We start from the raw sequence: 15987 nt of genomic DNA, 5'->3' as shown, positions 1-15987 counted from the left end.
AAGTCCCATTGTCCCAGGTTAACCCAACCTTCGCAGACACTTGTGGGCGATTTTGAACTTCCTGAAACTGGCACTAACAGGGCGGTAAGGACCTCCAATCGGAGTCGGTAGACTTATCACATTGCTAACCTGGACACCCAGACATCACCATTTAAAAAGGGGACAGCGTCTGAAACAGGCCTGGCCTCCTAGGGCTCCCCTTCCCTCGCCTGCCTCCAGCACCTATCACGGCTGGCCCACAACCGGCGAGCTGACTCAGGGTGCCCGTTTGGCAAATGAAGCTCCCCGGTTGGAGTCAACTGAGGCTCAGAGCTTCCAAATGGCAGCAGTGTCTTCACCGCCAGAATGCGGGGGGAGGTGGTGGGGTTGTTGCTGGCACGCTTCATTGGCCAGCTGCCGAAAGTCCAAAACTTAAAATCTACCTTTGTGGGTGGAACATTTAATTTTGGCCTGGCGTAAACTGGATGAGATCAGATCAGCTGCCAGTTAAAAAAAAACCCGCCGAACTTTCCATTCCATTGAATGAATGAAAAGGAAAATTGGGCCCTGTGTATAACGGGTGTATAACCCACACCCGTTTTATGCGATCAATCTTGCCGTTTAGGAGCAGCCTGGCTGATTGCTTGTGACTGCTGCAAAGAGGCAGCTACAAACTTGGCCATCGGCCTTATTCGCAGTAGGGCAGTGAACTGTGGATTACCAAAGAGCACCCCTATCCGTATTGAAGTCTCCCTCGTATTGGGCCACTCCAACCACCCACAAGGTAAGTGCGGGCTGAGTTGGAGGATGGGGGTACCCGAGCAGCAGCCAGATTATTTAGAAAACAATTCCAAACTTACTTGGCTGGGCCTTTTAAGTTCCATCTCCTGTGGAACTGGTTTAGAGGTACGCTCTAAAGGAACACTCTAGTATGGACTAAAGTGGAATCGCAGTCCAAGATTCCTTTCTTGCATATAAAAAGGAGCGTACCACATGAGACAGGTGGGCACTTTGCACACCCAGCAGCAGATTCCTTTCAAAATGTCACCAGCCTCTTCACCAGTGTTACATGGCAGTAAGGCCAGGTGCCCAAAGTAAAATAAACTGATCCCACTGTGTGAATGTGCCCGTCGCTTTTCGCTAGCATATATATATATATATATATATATATAAATCCAGGGAATGGATATCTAGACATCACTCGGTGACCTGGAATGGAAGGAGGAGTTGGACTGGAAGCAACCACAAAACAGAACCCATGTAGCTTTCTGGATCTCCTGATTCTTGAAAGCATAAATGATGGGGTTGATCATGGAGTTGTAGGTAGCAGGGAGGAGAGTGGCATAGGTGTACACAGACGGGTAGGCGTGATCCCCAACCAGGCAGTAAATGGCGAAAGGCAGCCAGCTTGTCCCAAAGGTGCCGACAATGATAGCAAGAGTGGAGACACTTTTCTTTGTGGTCACGTAGTAAGATGTTGCAAAGAAGTGTTGTTGCAGGGCAATCTGGTGAGCATGCCGGCACACAATTTTGCATATTTGAATGTAAAGGTGCAACATAATAATAAAGATCAGAAAGAAAGAAATTGACAAAAGAGTCAAGTTGCTCCTGGTCAGAGGCTTTACGATGCTGCAGGTAGATGCGTCGTTTAGACAGTTCCAGCCCAGGATAGGAAGCAAGCCCAGGCATATAGAAACGCCCCAAGCAACGGCCAGCATGGTGTGAATATAGGCTATGGTCCTTTCGGAATAGTAAGTTAATGCATTATACAATGAAAGATAGCGGTCGATTGTTATGGCCAACAGACTGTTCACAGAGGCGGAGAAGGAGCCAACCAAAAAACCCACGGTGATGAGGTTGATCGTCTCTGAGTGAATCAGGTAATGGAAAAAGAAATTCAGGATCAGCCCAAGTCCTGCCAGGAGGTCCGCCGTCGCTAGGCTCCCGATTAATAAAAACATAGGTGTTCGTAAAGCCGGAGTATAGAAGATAATGGCCACCACCAGGGCATTTTCACAGGCGATGACAGTCCCCGAAATACACAACATGACATCCCAAGGATCCACCGATATCCGTGACACTTGTGACTGCAGTTCTAAGGAAGCGTTGTTGTCCAGGGCTTCCAGCCAGCTGGAGAGGTTGAGACTTTCATTCACAGGTGCGATTTCACCCATCGCTTCCCCGTTACTATATTCCTGAAAATAAAACGGTAAGATTAGTAAAGCTAAACAGCAGAGCCGAGCAAAGTGCAAATAAATCTTGTACTTGATGCCAAGGGGTGGGGTGGCAGGGAGGGCAGAATAGACAGGATGGGTTCTATTTTTGAGCGAGAATGAACGTGACTGTAATTTCTGAAGAGACGGACTTGGGCGATTCAGCATGAATAATAAACGGGGACAAGTTTAAAATGGGTCCTTTTGGTATCACGGCAGAAGCTGGCAGATTTTAAGCCAGACGTTTAAACCATTTTTAAATAAAGGGTGAAAATGCGAAGAGAATGAACAGGGGAAGAAAGGGAACAGGAGTGGCGAGCAGTTCAACGAGAAGCAAGCGGTAAAAACACAGGCGCTGACCATGGTGCTGAAAGACATTGTTTCTGGGCTTGACATGGCGAGAACACAATAACTGAATCTAACTGCAAGTCTGATAGCCTTTAACCCCGCGCATATTCTTCCCTCGAAGAGAATTCAACAATACACAAATGTTGACTATTCACACACACTCCTCCCTCAGTTCCCCAGAAGGAAACCAACCCTGTACTTTTCCACTTACCGCTCACAGCTGGGCAACAAGCTGGGGCATCCGTGATGTTCCTTCCTCCTGTTTGGGTGGATCTGTTTCAGAGAGTTGAAGGAACACGTTTCTCACCCCTCCCCTCCCTCTGGACTCCAGTGAAAGACGTGTACAGTCTGGCTCCCTTGTGAGACATGCAGCCGGCGGCTGGGAGGTTGATGACGGGAGAGAGAGGTGCAGGCTACTGCTGTTCAAACTGATGCTCCTACCCTGACGTCAGTCTGTGCTTGGCAGTCACGGGGCTCACACTGCCAATATCAAAGCATTCTCAATGGGGCCACCAAATTAACACAGCAAGGAAGAGGCGTTCATGCTGCAAAGGAGGAGGCACAACAGCCACACCGTCCTATCGTCGCCTGTTATTATATCATAAATTGTTCTACACGTGATAAAATATTATCCAGTTCAGAAGGGATTGAAACTCGATTTCATTTCCCCTGAGGGTTATTCATAGACGACTACCCAATGGCGTTTAAACGTCTGACTCTCCTTATATTATTTGTGTTGCAATCTTATAGCAGATAAAGACTCTTAGTCCTTTATTAGACCACACTGACCGTACCTCTTTAAACGTCCCGATATAAATTATAATACAATCTCAACTCTGATGTTGCCAAATTGCTATGTGCTGTGGTCTGCTCGATGCTGTCACAATTTATTTCACGGAGTCACTATTTATGCTTGCCCATAATTCTAAAGGAGCAACACGTATTTGCAAGTTGTTATCGTTCTCAGACGGAACCAGTCTGATAATATGCAAAGCGAAAACAAATACAGCTGTAAGCGCCACGCTTGGGGATGTTGATGTGGCCTATAATTAAACCAACGGTTAAAGTTAACCGAGACAGCGATCAGAACAGAAAAGCGCCACGTCCAACTAATGGCTCATGTCAAATTGTAATGCGAATTTGCACCTCGCCTAAACAGCTTCATTCACTTAAAACAAGTGGAAATAGTTTAGCGAAATGGGATCTCACTAGAATCAATGCAATTTGATGGTCAATCTAAAGGAGGCGATCTGACACATCGGCAGAAACGTGTGTTTACAGCAGGGAGTTTGACATCAGGATTTTAACAGTCCTCATATTGGCTTTCCCTTCTCATACTAGCAGCACTGATCATTACCATTTACTGCAGGGTTGTGCGTGTGTGTACATAAATGAAAGTATTCAGTGTTTATTACTAACTGCATCCCGATCTCTGTGCCATTTAGACAGATGTGCAAGCATCATTATAAAAGGAACCCGATTATGGGGCGAGCAGGAGGGCAGGTACAGAACACAATTATTCCTTGGCCAGCCTAGGTCTAGATTGTCCGGAACCCCAGCTTAAATTGATCGCTAGGAGTTTCCGCCTTCAGGTGACGGGAGGGGAGCGGCTGTTGGAGTTGGTAAGGTCGGTGGAGCCGGTGCACGAAACTCAACCGTTGACATCACCAAACCATTTGTCAAACGTGTCTGAAGGGGTCTGAAACGATTGAGTTTGCTTTTGAGAAGGCAATGGGAAAATATCAAAGGAAGCTCGTTGAGTGGCGTTCCTCATACATGACAACACTCGCCATCAATGTCTCAAGCTTGTTTTCTGCAGCGTTGGGTTGAAGGACAACACAATTCTACTCTTTACAGGCCTCCGTCGCATCGAAGCGTTCGGAATCTATTATGTGACGATTTACAGATGTTTATCTCTGAAGTGTTCCAATCTCCATCAGGTTTTAACTGTGGCTGAGTGTTGGCATTCTCGCTGTCTTTGATTCATCTGGGTTTACAAACCCACTCCAGAGATTTGAGCACAAAACATAGGCTGACACTAATGCAGTACTCAGTAAAGCCTGGCTCTGGTATAAAATTCAAACCCGACCCGGGCCCAACCCGACCACAGCCAACCCGAACCCGAACCGAGTCCTTTAATTTTTTTTCGCACCCAACCTGACCCGACCCGACCCGACCCGACCCAAATATCCTTCATCCATTCCGCAGCAAGCTATTCCTGCAGATGGAGCTGTGGGGAATCATGGGTAAGCCTGATCCCATGACTTCCCGGAAGCCGCACTGTCCAGCCGGAGCCGAGCCCGAATGCTGGACTCGGAATATAGACCCGACCTGAACCTGACACATGTAGTCAGGTCTAATCGGGTTCAGGTCAGGTAACCTGGCTTTAGTACTGAGAGAGCACTGTTGGAGGTGCTGTCTTTTGGATGAGACATTAAACTGAGGCCTTGTCTGTGAAATATCCCACAGCACTATTTCAAAGAAGGGCAGGGAAGTTCTTCCCAGTGTCCTAGCCAATATTAATCCCTCAACCAACATCACTAAAAGAGCTTGCCATTTCACCACAATCCCCTGCTCTCATGCCAACATTTCTGTCTTTGGCCTGCCAAATTGCTAAATTTGGCCTGGTGTTCTAGTGAACAACAATGCAAGCTCGAGGAGCAGCACCTGATCTTTTGATAATGCACTCCACACCCTTGCGGACTGAACATTGAGTTCAATAATTTCAGAGCATGACTGGCTTTTTAAAAAATATTTTATTTTTTAACCATGTGCCTGCTTTCCATGTAGTCAGAGCTGCTCATTATTCCACCATTAACAGTCTCTCTCAACTAATGCTTTGTCTTTCACCACAAGCATTAACACACACTTTGCCTTTGTCCCACGACAGCTTTGTTATTTAATCTCTCCTACCCTCTGCCCTTTCAAACACCTTCCCCTTTGTTCTTTCCCTTCACTTGCTTAATACCTAATTCTTTTCAAACCTTTGCCAGTTCTGATGAAAGGTCACCTTTCACCTTTGACTTATCTGGGAGCAGAGCGGAGCGGCGGCTGGCGGACCTGCGAGGAAGCTGTTCCGGAGCGGCGGCTGTAAATAAAGAGTGGGGCTCGTGGCCCTCATTCACTTATCTGGGAGCAGAGCGGAGCGGCGGCTGGCGGACCTGCAAGAAAGCTGATCTGGAGCGGTGGCAGGCTCTCTTTCACTCTCTGTGTCTTTTGGCGCGCACTGAGTCTCGAAAGAGGAAAAAAAACTTACAGTGGCATCACAGGAATTCTGCAAGGTGACTGGTTGGGTAAGTAACAGTTGTTAGTGCATTTAAATAGCTTTAAAAAGGGGAAAGTTTTTTTTTAAAAAAAGACCTCAAGTGATAAGGTGAGTAGTACTAAAGGGTGTTTTTGTATTTATTTTTTTAATTAGTGTGATTTATTAAGGACTTTAGATTGTAGTGGGTAGTGTTTGGAGTTGAACAAGACCCCTAGTGTAATTAGTATTTTTTAAAGAGAGTATCTAATTAATTTAAAGGTAGTCATGGCAGGAGAGCTCAGTCCTGTGATATGCTCCTCCTGCGCTATGTGGGAAATCAGGGAAGCTTCCAGTGTCCCTGGCAACCATGTGTGCAGGAAGTGTATCCATCTGCAGCTACTGACTACCCACATTACGGAGCTAGAGCTGCGGGTGGATTCACTGTGGAGCATCCGCGATGCTGAGGAAGTCGTGGATAACACGTTTAGAGAGGTGATCACACTGCAGGTAATGGCAGCACAGGCAGAAATGGGATGGGTGACCACCAGGCGGAGTAGTAGGCACAGGCAGGTAGTACAGGAATCCCTGTGGCCATCCCCCTCTCAAACAGATATACTGCTTTGGATACTGTTGTGGGGGGGATGGCTTCCCAGGGGAAAGCAGCAACAGCCAGGTCCATGGCACCAAGGATGGCTCTGCTGCACAACAGGGAAGGAAAAGGAGTGGAAGAGCTATAGTGATAGGGGATTCTATCGTAAGGGGTGCAGATAGGCGTTTCTGTGGCCACAAATGTGACTCCAGAATGGTATGTTGCCTCCCTGGTGCTATGGTCAAGGATGTCACAGAGCGGCTGCAGGACATTCTGAAGTGGGAGAGTGAGCAGTCAGAGGTCGTGGTACACATTGGTACCAACGACATAGGTAGAAAAAGGAATGAGGTCCTGCAACAAGAATTTAGGGAGCTAGGTAGCAGATTAAAAAGCAGGACCTCTAAGATTGTAATCTCTAGATTACTCCGAGTGCCACGTGCTAGTGAGTTTAGAAATGTGTGGCTGAGGAGATGGTGCAGGAGGGAGGGCTTTAGTTTCCCTGATCACTGGGTCTGTTTCTGGCAAAGGTGGGACCTGTACAAGTTGGACGGGTTGCACCTGAACCGGAATGGGACTAACATCCTTGCTGGGAGGTTTGCCAGTGCTGTTGGGGGGGTTTAAACTCATTTGGCAGGGGGATGGGATACAGAGGGGAGGTACAGTAGGGGGTAATATAGAACAGAAACTGAGTCTGTCTGGAAGGCAGAACAAATATAGAACTGGTAAGGCACAAGGGAAAAATGCAAGGCTGGATTGCATCTATTTCAATGCAAGGAGTCTTATTAGTAAAGTAGATGAATTGAGGGTGTTGATTAGCACATGGGATTATGATATTGTTGCTATCACAGAGACATGGTTGAGGGAGGGACAGGACTGACAGGACTGACAGCTGAATATTCCAGGGTATAGAATCTTCAGGCGCGACAGGGGAGGGGTTAAAAGAGGAGGTGGCATTGCATTGTTGATCAAGGAGTCAATTACTGCAGTAAGGAGGGATGATATCTTAGAAGGTTCTTCAAATGAGGCCATATGGGTAGAACTTAAAAACAAAAAGGGGGCAATCACTTGGCTGGGAGTGTACTCCAGGCCTCCAAACAGTCAGGAAGAGATAGAAGAGCAGATATGTAGGCAAATCTCAGAGAGGTGTAAAAATAATAGGGCAATAATAGTAGGGGATTTCAACTTCCCCAATATTAACTGGGAGAGTCTTAGTACAAAAGGCTTAAAGGGGGCAGAATTCTTAAAATGCATACAGGAGAGCTTTTTGAGCCAGTATGTAGAAAGTCCTACAAGAGAAGGGGCAGTACTGGACCAAATCCTAGGGAATGAAGCCGGACAAGTGGTAGAAGAGTCAGTGGGGGAGCATTTCAGGGATAGTGACCATAACTCTGTAAGATTTAAGGTAGTTGTGGAAAAGGACAAAGATGGACCAGAAATAAAGGTACTGAATTGGGGAAGGCCGATTTCAATATGATAAAACAGGATCTAGCCAAAGTGGACTGGGAGCAGCTACTTGTAGGAAAGTCTACATCAGGCCAGTGGGAGTCATTCAAAGAGGAAATAGTGAGAGTTCAGAGCCAACATGTACCCGTTAAGGTGAAGAGTAGGACCAACAAGCCCAGGGAACCCTGGATATCAAGGGATATAGAGGATTGGATCAGGAAAAAAAAGGAGGCTTATGGCAGATTCCAAGTGCTGAAAACAGCGGAGGCACTAGAGGAGTATAGAAAGTGTAGGGTGGCACTTAAAAAAGTAATTAGGAGAGCGAAGAGGGGACATGAAAAAACACTGGCGGGCAAGACAAAGGAAAATTCTAAGGTGTTTTATAAGTATATTAAGGGTAAGAGGATAACCAGGGAAAGAGTAGGGCCCATTAGGGACCAATGTGGTAATCTTTGTGTGGAGCCGGAGGACATTGGTGAGGTTTTAAATGATTATTTTTCATTGGTGTTCACCATGGAGAAGGACGATGTAGGTGTAGAGATCAGGGAAGGGGATTGTGATGTACTTGAACATATTAGCATTGAAAGAGAGGAAGTATTAGTTGTTTTAGCGGGATTAAAAGTAGATAAATCCTCAGGCCCAGATGAAATGTATCCCAGGCTGTTATGTGAGGCAAGGGAAGAGATAGCAGGGGCTTTGACACACATTTTCAAATCCTCTCTGGCCACAGGAGAGGTACCAGAGGATTGAAGGACAGCGAATGTGGTACCATTATTCAAGAAGGGTAGCAGGGATAAACCAGGTAATTACAGGCCGGTGAGTCTAATATCAGTGGTTGGGAAAATATTGGAAAAAATTCTGAGGGACAGGATTAATCTCCACTTGGAGAGGCAGGGATTAATCAGGGATAGCATGGCTTTGTCGGGGGAGATCGTGTCTAACAAACTTGATTGAATTTTTCGAGTTGGTGACTGGATGTGTAATTGAGGATAAAGCAGTAGATGTAGTACACATGGATTTCAGTAAGGCTTTTGAGAAGGTCCCACATGGGAGATTGGTTAAGAAAGTAAGAGCCCATGGCATCCAGGGCAATTTGGCAATTTGGATCCAAAATTGGCTTAGTGGCAGGAGGCAGAGGGTAATGGTCGAGGGCTGTTTTTGCGATTGGAAACCTGTGACCAGTGGTGTACCACAGGGATCAGTGCTGGGACCGTTGCTGTTTGTAGTGTACATTAATGATTTAGATGTGAATATAGGATAGGAGGTATCAAGAGTTCACCTACCTAGGCTCAACTATCACCAGTAACCTGTCTCTAGATGCAGAAATCAACAAGCGCATGGGAAAGGCTTCCTCTGCTATGTCCAGACTGGCCAAGAGAGTGTGGGAAAATGGCGCACTGACACGGAACACAAAAGTCCGAGTGTATCAAGCCTGTGTCCTCAGTACCTTGCTCTATGGCAACGAGGCCTGGACAACGTATGCCAGCCAAGAGCGACGTCTCAATTCATTCCATCTTCGCTGCCTCCGGAGAATACCTGGCATCAGGTGGCAGGACCGTATCTCCAACACAGAAGTCCTCGAGGCGGCCAACATCCCCAGCTTGTACACACTACTGAGTCAGTGGCGCTTGAGATGGCTTGGCCATGTGAGCCGCATGGAAGATGGCAGGATCCCCAAAGACACATTGTACAGCGAGCTTGCCACTGGTATCAGACCCACCGGCCGTCCACATCTCCGCTTTTAAGACGTCTGCAAACGCGACATGAAATCCTGTGACATTGATCACAAGTCGTGAGAGTCAGTTGCCAGCGTTCGCCAGAGCTGGCGGGCAGCCATAAAGACAGGGCTAAAATGTGGCGAGTCGAAGAGACTTAGTAGTTGGCAGGAAAAAAGATAGAGGCGCAAGGGGAGAGCCAACTGTGCAACAGCCCCGACAAACAAATTTCTCTGCAGCACCTGTGGAAGAGCCTGTCACTCTAGAATTGGCCTTTATAGCCACTCCAGGCGCTGCTTCACAAACCACTGACCACCTCCAGGCACGTATCCATTGTCTCTTGAGATAAGGAGGCCCAAAAGAATAGGAGGTATGATCAGTAAGTTCGCAGATGACATGAAAATTGGTGGTTTTGTAAATAGTGAGGAGGAAATCCTTAGATTACAGGACAATATAGATGGGCTGGTAAAATGGGTGGAGCAGTGGCAAATGGAATTTAATCCTGAGAAGTGTGAGGTAATGCATTTTGGGAGGACTAACAAGGCAAGGGAATATACAATGGATGATAGAAGGTCAGAGGGACCTTGGTGTACTTGTCCATAGATCACTGAAGGTAGATAAGGTGGTTAGGAAGGCATATGGGATACTTGTCTTTATTAGCTGAGGCATAGAATATAAGAGCAGGGAGATTATGAGGGAGCTGCATAAAATGCTAGTTAGGCCACAGCTGGAGTACTGTGTACAGTTCTGGTCACCACACTATAGGAAGGATGTGATTGCACTGGAGAGGGTGCAGAGGAGATTCACCAGAATTTTGCCTGGGCTGGAGCATTTCAGCTATGAAGAGAGACTGAAAAGGCTAGGGTTGTTTTCCTTGGAGCAGAGAAGGATGAGGGGGGACATGATTGAGGTGTACAAAATTATGAAGGGCCTTGAGAGGTTAGATCGGAAGAAACGTTTTCCCTTAGCGGAGGGGTCAAGAACCAGGGGGCATAGATTTAGGGTAAGGGGCAGGAGGTTTAGGGGAGATTTGAGGAAAATCTTTTTCACCCAGCGGGTGGTTGGAATCTGCCTGAAGAGGTGGTGGAAGCAGGAAACCTCACAACATTTAAGAAGTATTTAGATGAGCACTTGAAACGCCATAGCATACAAGGCTACGGGCCAAGTGCAGGAATATGGGATTAGAATAGTTGGGTGCTGGATGGCCGGTACAGACACGATGGGCCGAAGGGCCTGTTTCTGTGCTGTATAACGCTATGACTCTATGACCTAAAACATTAATTCTGCTTCTCTGTCTACCAGACCTGCTGAGTATTTCCAGCAACTTTTGTTTTTTTAGAGATAATCTGGTCATTGTCACATTCCTTTTCCTGGGATTTGCTGTGCACAAATTGGCTTCTGAGTTTCCTACAGTACAACAATAACTACACTTGAAAAGTGTATTGACTGGAAAGCTCTTTGGGACATCCTGAGATATGAAAGGCACAATGTAGATTTTTCTATCTTTTCTTCAAATCTCCATCACATATAAAGAGGACTAGAATAAGCAGAGCTGCCAGATCTGAGCACTCAAAAAGAATAAGATTAAACATACGGTCCAGTCTCTGTTTTTTAGAGTGAGATACATTAAGTAGGTTGTCTGATTAAACCAACTGAGTTTGACTCAGGACAGGTGCTCGTACAATCCCCCTACCAGACTTTGCCTATCGAATGCAAAGTGGGGTCACAGACTCAGGTTACATTGCCAGCTCCTTTGTCACACTCTGTCCAGTTACAGCAGCTCCACACACGGACACACAGAGCTGTGCTCACTGACTTTAGACAGTGGCAGATGAGACTCTTCACTCCCCCCTAAAAAAAGAGACACAGATCGGGGGTGGGGGAAGCTTTCATCAAAATGAAAGATTGAAAAAAAACAGCCATTATAGTCAGATCGGGAAGACCGAAAAGAAAATGGAGAAAGGCAAATAGGAAAAAAAATCAACACATATACCAGTCAGAGAAAGGGAGTGATTGTCTCTTTTCCCCTTCAATTTTCAGGGGTAGAGGAACTTTGCTGTGCAAATACACAGGCCATTAAAGGTGGCAGCAGATATAGGTAAGACGATGGTAAAAGGCAAATAGAATCCCTGATTTAGTATCCAGAGGCATAAAGAAAATGTTGAGTTTGTTCACAATCTTAGGTCACTATTGGAGTATGGAGTACAGTTTTGGGCACCCCATTATTGCAAAGGCACAAAAGTAATTTAAAAGATGCAGTGTAGATTAATTAGGATTTTGTTGGAAATGAGGATTGACAGTTATTAAGACAGACTTGAGAATTTAGTGTTTTTTAAAATTGTAAATGAGGATCATAAAGAGTTTCTTAATAGAGGTCTTCAAAATTCTGAATGATTATGATAACGTCAACAGCAGTCACAACTGGCATATAAATTTCTGCCAATGGATTTCAAAGGTTGTTTACTGGGGATTTTTAAAGTCCATTTGTCTGCAGATGGCAGCGAATTTCACAGCTCAAACAGTTAGCAAGCAATATAATAATTTTAAAACAACATTTTTAAACAGCCAGGCTGTAAAGTCTACTTTACTAATGCTACAGTATATGGTTTCACTGATGTTCAGGAGAGCATTACGAACACAATGAAGTCTGTCAGTGAAGTTCAAAGTACATCCATTTATTAGCCATTTATTTCATCTCAATAAAGGTCTCTTGAATTCTCTTTACATTTCAAGGAATATTTTAAAAAGAAGAAACTAAGTGAAAATCTGTTCTTTTTTCTTAGTTCAATTATTTTCACTTGTGTCTATTATATCATTACATAGTAATTACAGCAGAGAAACAGGCCTTTTGGCTCAATAAGTCTATGAGGTGCTTATGTTCTACACAAGCCTTCAGCTTCCCTTCTTCATCTAACCCTATCCTTTAATTCCTTTCTCCCCTATGTGCTTACCTAGCTTCCCTTAAATGAATCAATGAATCATTGCCATTCATCTCAACTACTGCATGTGATAGCAAGTTTCATGTTTTAACCACTCTCTTGAATTTCCTATTGGATTTATTGGTGACTATCTTATATTTATGGCTCCTAATTCTGGTCTTGGCTGCAAGTAGAAACATCTTCTCTGTGTCTACCCTTTCAAACCCTTTCATAATCTTAAAGATCTCTATCAGGTCACCGCTCAGTTTCCTCTCTTAATATGTACGGGTGCAATCCTTCCAGACTAGGGTTTTTATCATCTCTAGGTTTGATTAGTTTATCAATTATATCCCACCTTTATATTTTAAATGTCTTTTTTTAATCTCTTTTTCTAATGTTATGGCCACCATGTTAGTCTCCCTGGTAAATACTGTGGCAAAGTAAAAGGAAGTAAACTTGAGCTCATTCAGAACACTCCTGTCCATATCCTAGCTTGCCAAGTTCTTTTCACCCATCATTTCCTGTGCTTGCCGACTTATATTGGCTCCCTGTCCAGCAATGCCTCAAATTTAAAATTCTCGTCCTTATTTCAAATTCCTCCATGGCTTAACCCCCTCCCTGATTCTGTAATCTCCTCCAGATCTACAACCCTCTAAATTAACTATACTCCTCTAATTCTGACCTCTTGAGCACCCCCGATTTTAATCGCTCCACTATTGGTAACTGTGCCTTCCACCACCTAGGCTCCAAGCTCTGAAATTTCCTCCTAAACCTCCACCTCTCTATGTCTCTCTCGTCCTTTAAGACACTCCTTAGAATCTTATTAGGATCTGTCCTAATATCTCCCTATATGGCTCAGTGTCAATTTTTGTTTGGTAACACTCCTATGAAGTGCTTTACTACATTAAAGATGTTATATAAATGCAAGTTGTTGCTGTGTAATTATCCGTGGTGTGTCATTACTGAATAATTTGTTCTTGCCTTTTTTAGTGAGGTAGACATAACCTGAATTCTATTGATCACTGTTTTAAATGTTTCCTACTGCTGTTCTATTTCTTTGTCAATACATTTTTCCAGTTTATTTTCCCTAGTTCCATCCTCATCCCCTTAAAACCAGCTTTCTTTCCAATTTATTACTTTGGTCTTCGTCTTATTTCTGTCCTCTCAATCTTCATCTTAAACCTTATTATGTTGTGATCACTATTGTTTAGATGTTCCCCTATGCTACTTCTCTGATCTGTTCTGGTTCATTTCCCATTATTAGATCCAGCAGTGCTTCCTCTCTTGTTGGGGTTTTTAAATACTGGATAAGAAAGAAGACTGCACACATTGTAAAGCTCCACTCCCTTTCTGTGAGCATAGTCCTGTTAAAGGAGAACAACAATGACATGACTGTGCATCTGGGACTCCATTAAATTTCTGCTTCACTGTGCATTTGTTCATGAGGGGCCTAACACCTGTTTAAGGACACATATGCTAAACCGGGAGAGTAGGCAATCAGGCCTGCTCTACTCAAATTTTCATTGCCTGGATATAGCCCAAAACAATGAGTTAAATTTATTTTTAAAGTTTGATGCAGAGCCAGAAGGAGTAGAAGTGTTCCTCCTGTTCCCAAGCAATCCTGGTTGCTGCTAGCTCATTATTGCCTTCTCCCCATGATTGTGCTCTCCTCAACACCCTGTACTTCCCACCCTCCCCCAGGATTATCTGATGGGTGCTGCCAGAGGCATGCACTCAAAAGTTCTCCTTCTGCAATGGGATAGCTGCTTCTGGAGGCATGACAGACATCAGAAGCTTTCAGAAACTATTGAAATACAGCTTGAGGCCCAACTTTGGGCAGGCCTCAGGCATATTGGTGCCCCATTGGTTGTTAATCCAACAACCAGTTTCTACCCTAGATCTGTGTCATTTCCTACTTATGTTTTTTATGTTCTTTAATGAAGTCTATTGACTTCATTCAAATTCCCAAGCACAGTCCTCTGTGGAGTTTTGAAATAGTCTGAAATAACACAACTTCTGATTTAAACAGCAAAAGGAGAACATTATAATTGGAATTTATAACATAAACAATAAAAACTTGGAATTATCATTAAATCATTAAGTATTAAGAGCTAATTCAGAATAAACAAAACAGAACGTATTTGTCTCAGTTATAGTGGCAAATACTCAGGAAGTCATTGCTTTAGTCATTGACTATATTGCAAACTAACTTATGCTTCCTGGAGGAACATTTAAAAAATGAGCTGAGTGAATTCAATTTATTTATAGAAGTTAATAACTTATTATTATGATTACAGAGCAAATACAGTTGCTTTATACTGGCAATGACCTTTATCAAACTGACGAAATGGTGACAATTAAAAAAGATTCCTAATTATTGAAATGCTGTTTATCTTTAGTTTTGATGAATGATCCTTGTAGAATAAATTAATGAATAAATGAATAGTCAGTCTGTGGAATGTGAGGAAGAACACTATCGGTAGAGGAAGAATTATTAAAAAGCTGGAAGGGTTCCCATGAGTGTCAAAATTCCCGGGCTGGGAGAGGATGGATCTGGAGTGGAGAGCACAGGAACTTGGGCTAGACCCCTGTTCGACTTAAATTATATAACTTTGAATTTAGAGGATTAGATTGTACTTGTGAGTTTGGCTCCAGTTCAGTATCATCACCACAAAGGTTCCCTTTACAAAGTGGTAGGTGGTCCCAGACAGGAGCTGTTGTGGTTACAGGGGTGAGGTTTGCAATATAGTCAATGACTAAAGCAATGACTTCCTGAGTATTTGCCACTATAACTGAGACAAATACATTCTCTTTAGTTTATTCTGAATTAGCACTTAATACTTAATGATTAATGATAATTCCAAGTTTTTATTGTTTATATTATAAATTCCAATTATAATGTTATCCTTTTTGCAATACTCTTTATGACTGTCTGCTTGCAGGTAAAGGCTGTACATAACCATGGGGCGAGGCCCATAAAAGGCAGAGCCCCTTATAGATGCTGACTCCATACATTTTCCAAGGAAAATGTAAGGCATTGATGAGGGAGAGTGTGGGATCTGTTGTTAGCACCTAGCAAGTATAGTCTACTCCTTTTAATTGGTGCATGCATTGAGAGTCTATTGATATTAATGAATAAAATTGTAGAAAGGCTGCTGATAAATAAATTATTTTAGTCGTACATGAATAACATGTTACGATTAGGATATTATTACAGTATTTTCTGCAATTCATCTACAAATGTGTCCATCGAACTTTAGAAGTTTACAGCACAGTAGGAGGCCATTAGGCCTATTGTATCTCTGCTGGCTCTTTGCTCTTGCAATCCAAAACCAATTTATTTGCTTTACTCTCTTCCCATAGCCATGTATCATCTTCTGCTTCAAATATGTAACCAATTTTCCCTTAAAAAATGCCTTGGCAGTGGTCTCTGCCTCACCTGTGTCTGCTGATTGGTCTCTAATAACCAAACCTATCTTCCTTTGCATCAGGTATGACTTTAACCACTGGAGGGTTTTCCCTTTGAGCTCAGTTTTGC

General features: G+C 43.9%; 1 protein-coding gene across 1 annotated transcript; it reads right to left on the bottom strand.

Annotated features, from left to right (window-relative positions):
- Window positions 1–1169: 1169 nt before the first annotated feature.
- Window positions 1170–2153, bottom strand: LOC137353226 (G-protein coupled receptor 6). The gene has a single exon (XM_068019307.1). The coding sequence runs from the start codon at window positions 2151–2153 to the stop codon at window positions 1170–1172; it is 984 nt and encodes a 327-aa protein (XP_067875408.1).
- Between the last annotated feature and the right edge of the window lie 13834 nt (window positions 2154–15987).

Source organism: Heterodontus francisci, chromosome 3, assembly GCF_036365525.1.
Source record: "Heterodontus francisci isolate sHetFra1 chromosome 3, sHetFra1.hap1, whole genome shotgun sequence".
NCBI lineage: Eukaryota > Metazoa > Chordata > Chondrichthyes > Heterodontiformes > Heterodontidae > Heterodontus > Heterodontus francisci.
The sequence above is the reverse complement of the archived record's forward strand: the minus strand, read 5'-3'. Positions and strand labels throughout refer to the sequence as shown.